The sequence below is a fragment of the Nansenia antarctica genome (genome assembly GCF_963989245.1).
Source record: "Nansenia antarctica genome assembly, chromosome: 7".
Classification (NCBI taxonomy): domain Eukaryota; kingdom Metazoa; phylum Chordata; class Actinopteri; order Argentiniformes; family Microstomatidae; genus Nansenia; species Nansenia antarctica.
Window position 1 is genome coordinate 3,331,242 of NC_137677.1, and position 10,072 is coordinate 3,341,313.

The window sequence follows — 10,072 nt, forward strand, 5'->3', positions numbered from 1 at the left end:
AGGTTAGGATCTGATTGTGTGATTGATCTATAGTATGATGACCTTTTCATGATGGCCAGTTCATGATAATTGTTCTCACTTGAGAGTGATGGATAGGGGTAGGACATGATAAGCTCAGGCTTCATCCTACTCCCTTTCCAACATTGATAGGTCTGTACTCTACACATTAGTTATTTGTTCTTTTATTATTTTAAATCATGTTCGAAATAAAATATTCATTCATTATGATAAACATGTAACTGTCAGAAAATCTGTGTTCAATCAGTGTTGTCAGAATCAATAGATGTCTGTCTTTCTGATGTATTTATGTCTTTATTAAGTAAGCATGGTAACATGGGCCATACGTTCTCCTGATATAATCAACAGTAAACAAACCGGCACAGAACATTCCCTGACATAAAACACAACAAATTAGTTCTCCAGCAAATGTTTAAAGTTACATATGTATGAACCAGATGCAGCTCAAACATGACAAAATCAAAGGAACAGAAGAGACACAGAAAATGGTTCAATATCTTTTATGCAAAGTAAGTAAAAAGTAGCATTCAGCCACTCATATTCTCTTTTAGACAAAAATAATACAAAATCACGGAACAGAAATGGAGGATAAAAAATGGACAATCGACATCCATGATAATGGCACAGTTCAAGCATCACTTCGACTACCTTCGACCACTCTTGATGTAAGACACAATGTAATAGGCTTAATCTATGCAGGTTCTCTACGTAATACAGTGCAGTGCGGTCCCTCTCATCCAGAGTTGGTCCCAGCTAAGGCAGCTCTCATATGAAATGTGTTGAATACAAACACTTTTATAAGATACAATCAACACTTAAAACATCTGTCAATTAATGCAACAGCAATGCATGATTACAACTGAGGGCTGAGTACTTTAGCCAGGTGTGTATTCGGTTGTTAAGTCGTGACGTGTTTCCGGGTCCAACGTTGGCTGAGGCGCTCTCTTCGAAATGCCTCAGTAATAATAATAATTCATTATATTTGTATAGCGCTTTTCCGACGGGAAAGTGCTGTGTCCCTTGTTGTATGAATAGATCCCAGTCTAAAAAACGATTGAACTGTCATTCTACCGCTTTAGTACACTTGTACTCTGGTGCGGGGAATTTTTTATTTGGACCCGGAAATTGCTAAACGTCACGCGTGACGTCAGCCGAATAGCTTACATACATAGTATTAGAAAACACATCATTGATCAGTAAACTCCGTCCTCACACATTAGAAACGACTGCCAATGCCCTCCTCGAGTCAAAATGCCCTCCCTCCCAATTCTCCTGTAATTAATAGTAGCTTTATTACTATACATCATTTAATAGCCAATTAGATTTGCATGAAGTGCCTTTATGTTGTCGACATCTCAATACCGTTGTGTGTCTTTCCTTGTGTCCTTGCCTTCGCTTTCCCTAATCGAACAAACATTACACAGGTTTGGACCTATCCTGCCTGCTCAGATCTGTGCAGATAAACAGAAGGAGACAAGGAGACAAGGAGACAAGGACACAAGAAACCTAGTTCATGCTGTGTTACATATGAACCCAGTTCATGCTATGTTACAGCTGCTCTCCTACTTTACCCAATCCCTTCAGAGGGTTGAGCTGTACTCCCCTCTGCTGGCTGGCTGGCCTCCATGTTAAGATGTTTTCAGTATCAGAGAGAACCTATTAGATGTTCTAGATTGTTCAGATAGTTCCAAGTCAGAGGCGGGACCCCATTTGATGCTGTACCGGACTTTTGGTCAGTGAGGACCCCCCAATTGGACCCAATGACCTGGGTTCTGAGTTAGAGAGGGGGAACCTATGTGATGTTGCACAGGGTGGGTTCCACGGCGTTCCAGACCAGCCGGGGAGGGGGACCTAGTTTGATGACGCACAGGGGTTCTGTGTCAGCTCCGAATGGATGGGGATGGGGGGACCCTATTTGATGTTGCGCAGGATCCTGCGGCAGTGGTTGGTCTTGAGCTCGGCCAGGGCGCCCTCCAGCTCCTGGATGAGGTGCAGCAGGGTGGCGGGGTCCGTCTGCAGGACCCGGGCGCTGGCCTCACCGCCGCTCCCCTCCAGGTGCAGCTTCATACTCACCGTGGGTTTCACCTGGTGCCTCAGGGCACGACTGGCCAACTAGAGGGGGAGGGGGGAGGGAGAGGAGGGGAGGACAGAGGGAGAGGGGAGGACATGTCTTTGGGTATGAGAGAGCAATCATGCACACAGAGAGAGAGAGAGAGAGCAGGAGAGAGGTAGAGAGGGCTCAGAGAGGGAGAGAGGGAGAGAGAGAGAGAGAGAGAGCAGGAGAGAGAGAGAGCAGGAGAGAGAGAGAGAGAGAGAGAGAGAGGGAGAAAAAGAGAGAGAGAGCAGGAGAGAGAGAGAGAGAGAGAACAGGAGAGAGAGAGAGAGCAGGAGAGAGAGACAGAGAGAGAGAGAGAGCAGGAGAGAGAGAGAGAGCAGGAGAGAATACACACCTGGACATCCAGCCTCCACTCCAGGTTGTGGTAGTGAGGCAGGGAGGGGGTCAGCTGACTGAGGATGCCCCGGATCTCCTTCCTGCTGTCCAGGTAGAGCTGCAGCAGCAGCTGGTTCAGCTCTTCAGAGAAGCCCAGCACCAGCACCGAGTCCTGGAAGTCCACCTCAGAGACCTACACAGACCAGATGGTAAAATGGTAAATGGACTGCACTTATATAGCGCCTTTTTTGCAGCTCCAAAGCTGCTCCAAAGCGCTTTACAACGGCCTCTCATTCACCCGTTCGCACACACATTCACACACCAATGGCGGCAAGCTGCCATGCAAGGCGCCGGCCGGCCCGCTCACTGGGAGCAATTTTGGGGTTCAGTGTCTTGCCCAAGGACACTTCGACATGTGGTCAGCCAGGGCTTGAACCGCCGATCTGCCAACCTTGTGATCATTAGACGGCGACTCTACCTCCTGCGCCACAGCCGAGTGTGGTCTGCACTCACCATGAGTTTGGTGCTCTCCGTGAGTAGGTACATGAGCCCCTCGACACCATGCTGCACTGTCTCCACGGCAACACTCAGCTTCCCTGGAGGACGCAACACATTGATGATGTCATGATGATAATCATTATGACAATCAACGACATTGCCGACATGTTGTATTCCATGTTTATATGAATCATAGAACATAGATTATAGTACTTACTGGCAGCGCCCTCGTAGATTTTAGGGTTAATTCCCTTTCTCAGGAACTCGACAGCTATTCGTCCAAACTCACCGACCACTGAGGGGAAAGACAAGGACAGCATTTCAGACAACAACAACAGGCTTTAGAAGCTAGAACAACCTCAACCTCTTTCAACACCCCGCCGTTTGACTTTATAGTTACTAACTAGCTAGTTACAATACACGAAGAACATGTAGGATAGAATACTTTATACAAAGTGGAGGAACGTATTGTTTTTTTATTCAATCCAAAATTGATGCAAGCTGTGTGTGTCTATGTTTGTGAACTTTGTTATTGTATGTTTCTCTTTATTTGTCTTTTGTTGTTTTGTCTTTGATGTTGGTATATAAAAATGATAATAAAAATATTGTGGGGAAAAAAACTAGCTAGTTACAATTCAGATCTGGACACAATACAAGTTGCTGGAGAAACTGAGCTAGTTTACAGTAGTTTTCTCCTCTCTTCGTGTTGTTTTACAATAAGGCATTTACATTAGCTTACTTACATCATAGCTGGCGTTGAATAGATGTCATAATTGTAGTTTATTTAGCTCTCATGCTAATAGTAATAATAGCTATTTACCTGCTGAATCCACCTCTGGTAGAAACCCCAAATGCTCCTTATGTTGGTCAGACAACACTAATAACATGGTTACTTACTATAATTTAACTGTCACTAATATACAACTAATATACAAGGCTGAACAAACTATTTTATGTGAAGAGTTACTCTCTCTGCAGACATTTAGCTCGATAGCTAACTAGCCTGATCAAAATCACATGATCATGTGAAAGGTCCATCTCCCATCTCCGACCTGAGAGAAACACAAACACTGCGAAAAGGTTCCGCATTCCTGTTAGAACAGCGCGCTGGCGCCACCCCCAGGTGAAAACATGAACTGCATGTATTTGAATGAATGAATGAATGAATGGTCTTTATTGTCATTAATACAGTACAGTCAGGTACCATACAACGACATTTAGGAGGGGGGCTCCCCTGGTGCTTGGAAAAAAGACTAAAAACAAGAGGGCCAAGGGTAAAATTAAAAAAGGGAAAAGAGCTGGTTTACATAAATAAAGGCTATGTACACTATCTACTGTCTGGTATGTATTTATCACAAAGGCCATGTTATGTTATCACCAAGCACTTCTTTGAGATTGTAAATTAGATTAGACAGATTCCAAGTGTCTGTCCTATTCTGTAATCTTTCACAGTGATACCACCAATGTTGGCCACTGTGACATGCCGACCCTTGGATGTTCTGGAGTCTGAAGAAGGTGACAATGCATATCATCGCTCGCACACACGAACGCACGCACGCACACACACAGACACAGACACAGACACAGACACAGACACAGACACACACAGACACACACACACACAGAGACAGACAGACCGACAGACAGACAGACACACACACACACACAGACACAGACACAGACACACACAGACACAGACACAGACACACACACAGACACAGACAAAGAAACACACACAGACAGACAGACACACACACACTGACACCGACACACAGACACAGACACACACACACACACACACACACACACACACAGACAGGGTTTCCCTATGACCAGTAAGTAGTCTATCTGAACTGAGGTCTTGGATGTGTGTCCCTGTGTGGGATGGGGGGAGGATGCAGGACTATAATTCTCCTCTACTCCGCAGGTGTTTGGTTTGATGTCTATTCTCAGGCCAGAGGATGTGCCAGAACAAGTCCTCCCTCACGTCCCCTCTTCCTGCTACTCATCTCTCTGATGTCATGGCAGTCGCCACAGGATGCAGCTGCACAGGCATGACTTCTATAATCACACTCTTTGGGTCTGGCTGCCTTTTGTGGGTGACCTAAAAATAGAGAGTTGAACCAATGATGGAAGCCTAGGTTAGAGGGCTGAACCAATGAGGGAAGCCTAGGTTAGACGGCTGAACCAATGAGGGAAGCCTAGGTTAGAGGGCTGAACCAATGACGGAAGCCTAGGTTAGAGGGCTGAACCAATGACGGAAGCCTAGGTTAGAGGGCTGAACCAATGAGGGAAGCCTAGGTTAGAGGGCTGAACCAATGATGGAAGCCTAGGTTAGAGGGCTGAACCAATGATGGAAGCCTAGGTTAGAGGGCTGAACCAATGAGGGAAGCCTAGGTTAGAGGGCTGAACCAATGATGGAAGCCTAGGTTTTTTGTGTTTAAATGGGGGGGGCGGCTGTGGCGCAGGATGTAGAGCCGGCGTCTAATGATCGCAAAGTTGGCAGATCGGCGGTTCGAGCCCTGGCTGGCCACATGTCGAGTTGCCCTTGGGCAAGACACTGAACCCCAAATAGCTCCCAGTGAGCGGGCCGGTGCCTTGCATGGTAGCTTGCCACCATTGGTGTGTGAATGTGTGTGTGAATGGGTGAATGAGGCCTTTGTAAAGCGCTTTGGATAAAGGCGCTATATAAGTGCAGTCCATTTACCATTTACCAAATCCTAATGCTTATGGGTACCTTGTTATGGCAGTGCCAGCAAAGTCTCTCAACTGCAATGTCATATATATATATACAGTGGGGAGAACAAGTATTTGATACACTGCTGATTTTGCACGTTTTCCCACTTAGAAAGAATGTAGAGGTCTGTAATTTTTATCATAGGTACACTTCAACTGTGAGAGACAGAATAAAACATTTTATTGCATGAAATAAGTATTTGATACAACTTAATATTTGGTAAAGAAACCTTTGTTTGCAATTACAGAGATCAGACGTTTCCTGTAGTTCTTGACCAGGTTTGCACACACTGCAGCAGGGATTTGGGCCCACTCCTCCATACAGATCTTCTCCAGATCCTTCAGGTTTCGGGGCTGTCGCTGGGCAACACGGACTTTCAGCTCCCTCCAAAGATTTTCTATTGGGTTCAGGTCTGGAGACTGGCTAGGCCACTCCAGGACCTTGAGATGCTTCTTACGGAGCCACTCCTTAGTTGCCCTGGCTGTGTGTTTCGGGTCGTTGTCATGCTGGAAGACCCAGCCACGACCCATCTTCAATGCTCTTACTGAGGGAAGGAGGTTATTGGCCAAGATATTGCGATACTTGGCCCCATCCATCCTCCCCTCAATACGGTGCATTCGTCCTGTCCCCTTTGCAGAAAAGCATCCCCAAAGAATGATGTTTCCACCTCCATGCTTCACGGTTGGGATGGTGTTCTTGGGGTTGTACTCATCCTTCTTCTTCCTCCAAACACGGCGAGTGGAGTTTATGCCAAAAAGCTCTATTTTGGTCTCATCAGACCACATGACATGACCTTCTCCCATTCCTCCTCTGGATCATCCAGATGATCATTGGCAAACCTCAGACGGGCCTGGACATGCGCTGGCTTGAGCAGGGGGACCTTGCGTGCGCTACAGGATTTTAATCCCTGACGGCGTAGTGTGTTACTGATAGTTTTCTTTGAGACTGTGGTCCCAGCTCTCTTCAGGTCATTGACCAGGTCCTGCCGTGTAGTTCTGGGCTGATCCCTCACCTTTCTTATGATCATTGATGCCCCACGAGGTGAGATCTTGCATGGAGCCCCAGACCGAGGGAGATTGACCGTCATCTTAAATTTCTTCAATTTTCTAATAATTGCGCCAACAGTTGTTGCCTTCTCACCAAGCTGCTTCCCTATTGTCCTGTAGCCCATCCCAGCCTTGTGCAGGTCTACAATTTTGTCCCTGATGTCCTTAGAAAGCTCTTTGGTCTTGCCCATTGTGGAGAGGTTGGGGTCTGATTGAGTGTGTGGAGAGGTGTCTTTTATAAAGGTAACGAGTTCAAACAAGTGCAGTTAATACAGGTAATGAGTGGAGAATAGGAGGGCTTCTTAAAGAAAAACTAACAGGTCTGTGAGAGCCGGAATTATTACAGGTTGGTAGGTGATCAAATACTTATTTCATACAATAAAATGCAAATTAATTATTTAAAAGTCATACAATGTGATTTTCTGGATTTTTGTTTTAGATTCCGTCTCTCACAGTTGAAGTGTACCTATGCTAAAAATTACAGACCTCTACATTCTTTCTAAGTGGGAAAACCTGCAAAATCAGCAGTGTATCAAATACTTGTTCTCCCCACTGTATATAGGTATACATAACTTCTCTCTCTATGCCTCAACTAGATTACTATACTCAAATGTTTTTCTCTGATGGTTCATAACTAGCTGCTGCCATCCTAAGGTCTAGACTTGCATTGCAACAGCAATTCTCTAATAATAATCTAATCTACCAGCTAAGAGTATCTGATTAAATCAACAACGTGTATGATGTAGAGTAAAGTTTGCATGGATGAAACAGGACATTTATTATGGAAAACATTTATTTATGTATACAAAAACATATTTAAATTGTAAGTGTAATTATAATCAATAGCAGTACGACAAACACACATTTGGCATGCGCCCCTCCCCCACCCCACCCCCTCCAAGTCCTCGTCCAGTGATGAAGTTTAGGGTTTTTCATTTAAGTCAATCGATTCACAATTTTAGGTATTAGGCTCAAATGACACTTCAATGGTGAATTCTCTCATTGTCAATTCATACCCTCATTTCCTTACAGTACATGAAAAAAAACTAGCTTCTCTAACTGGCTTCATTTACTACTCAGTAATTCTCCTACACAGATTCTCTTCTTGTGTGTGGAAACACTGGAAACCTGACCCAAGGCTGAAGAGTCTCACATTTTATTTGCTACAACAGTAACATTTGGTAAAACCTGAACATTTGGCAGTAGAGAATGCAGACTATACTGTAATAATTCACGGATTAGTACGGTGTACCAACGGTACTGTGGCCTCTTTCACACCGGCAGTTCCGAACGCCGGTTCGCGTTCGCGTACCGAAACCTCCGAACGTTGGCGCTGTCTGGCGAACGATACACTGAGATACACTGGTATATGAACGCGGGCTCGTTCGCCAGACAGCGCCAACGTTCGGAGGTTTCCGACCGCGAACGCGAGCCGGCGTTCGGAACTGCCGGTGTGAAAGCCCTATGAGTGTAACCAACAGTGCATCAAACTCAACTTAAACTACTCAAGAAGCTTAAGCTAATTCCCCAGTAGTGGTGGGACTCCTATATAGCTAAACAGTGATTAGTAAATGATCATCACATCTCATGATTCACAATCGTTTCCCCAAAACACAATCTTCCAATATTGGCTATGATGGAGTCATGTGCTTGAATACAAAACAATTGTACCATGTTGCAACATTTTTTCCATGACTTTCAGTCAAAATTGCAAAGACAGCTCCAGTACAGGCCAAAAGTTTGGACACACCTTCTCATTCAATGTGTTTCCTTTATTTTCATGACTATTTACATTGTAGATTCTCACTGAAGGCATCAAAACTATGAATGAACACATGTGGAAGGATGTACTTATAAAGTTATTTCACACTTTATTGTTAAATACATAATTCCTATGTGTTCATTCATAGTTTTGATGCCTTCAGTGAGAATCTACAATGTACCAAATAGTCATGCAAATAAAGGAAACGCATTGAATGAGAAGGTGTGTCCAAACTTTTGGCCTGTACTGTATGTCAAGCATAGACATGATTTAAAAGCCATTTTTTGCCAACACATTTGGAGAGTTCACCCTTATTTAGGTTATTAAGGGACTATTTAGACCCCAACTTGATCATCTTCAGAGAACTTGAAATAAAAACAAAAACATGGTCAACAAAATGGATTACGACATAACGACAACCCTATCAAAATTATAATATTCAATAATGCAAAGCACCGCATTCAAAGACGACGTACAAAAAATTCTGTTTCCCAGGCCAATATTAAAACTATAAAAGTCGAGGCAACATTGTATCTGTTTACAGCCTAAATCGCTGATCAAGTGAACATGAATAATAACGATCCAATTGCTCTTCGTTTTTTCCAAATCCAATTAAAAAATAAATGTTGAGTCAGTCGACACTGCTTGGGGTAGTGTCACTACTTCAATACTGGGTTGCTGTTGTACTGAGAGCTTTGTACTGTCAAGAATGGAACATCCATGAGGTTTGTGAGTATTCAAATCCTGAGGTCCTCTTTAAAACTGAACAGCACGTTTACAACAGTTATGTGATAAGTTGTATGCAACAAGTGTCAGGCAAGTTCCCAAAACCTCCGATTCTAACGTCATTGAATGGGTTTCAATGACGTTTTGATATTTCAAACTTTGAAATTACCAAACTCCTATTGCTGACTAGAAGAAGTACAACGACGTCGACTACCCTTCATTTTCAAAGCCTTAGGCACAACCATACATTCAGTAGGTGCAAAAAAGGTTAAAAGAAAATAAAAGAAAAATCTGGTTTGCGTTTTTTTTTTTGCAGAATCCCTGCCATTCAATCTTACAGCGACATTTAAATATGCAACTTTTAACAAGTGTAGTTGTCTGAGAAACATAATTTTCAAAGATACAATTTATCATTTCAACAACATCAGATTAGACAACAGGATGGAAAATATAATCTGGGGTAAATTACCATCTTTTAATTATGAATACCGTATTAGGCATAATCGGTGTCCATTTTAGGACAATGTAAAAAATATCCATTAGTTTTAACACTTGTTTTTCATAATAATGCAGTTTCATTTAAGGTGTTTAAAGATATATTAAAATCCAATCTTTTAAAAACACACTTTTAAACTTTGTTGGAGAGACACTAAATCCTACCGTTTCATTTCCACCCTGTTGCTCTGATTAAGGAAACCAGTCTATAGACAGCACATGAGCTAGGTGACCGCTGTCAGTTAAATCTACATCACACATTTAAGGAAGCAAAGATCACATGATCCACTCAGCCCACTACCCACTCCCCCCGCCCTCCCACTCCCCCCAACTCGACGCCTTCTACTCTATGTACTGCC

At 43.6% G+C, this 10,072-nt stretch overlaps 1 protein-coding gene across 1 annotated transcript; it reads right to left on the minus strand.

The window, feature by feature from the left end:
• Positions 1–477: 477 nt before the first annotated feature.
• On the minus strand, positions 478–3,909 carry commd2 (COMM domain containing 2). Its single transcript, XM_080537179.1, has 5 exons — positions 3,768–3,909; positions 3,165–3,242; positions 2,963–3,045; positions 2,469–2,642; positions 478–2,130 (listed from the first exon to the last, which is right to left on the minus strand). Exons 1-5 carry the CDS (start codon positions 3,832–3,834, stop codon positions 1,930–1,932), a joined length of 603 nt encoding a protein of 200 aa, XP_080393305.1. The 5' UTR covers positions 3,835–3,909; the 3' UTR covers positions 478–1,929.
• Between the last annotated feature and the right edge of the window lie 6,163 nt (positions 3,910–10,072).

Excerpts from the sequence above, each read along its gene's own strand:
- commd2 (XM_080537179.1), bottom strand. The coding sequence starts at position 3,834 with ATGTTATTAGTGTTGTCTGACCAACATAAGGAGCATTTGGGGTTTCTA. Across the intron at positions 3,046-3,164 it reads AATCTACGAGGGCGCTGCCA|GGAAGCTGAGTGTTGCCGTG; the intron begins GTAAGTACTATA and ends TGCGTCCTCCAG. Across the intron at positions 2,643-2,962 it reads CGGAGAGCACCAAACTCATG|GTCTCTGAGGTGGACTTCCA; the intron begins GTGAGTGCAGAC and ends TGGTCTGTGTAG.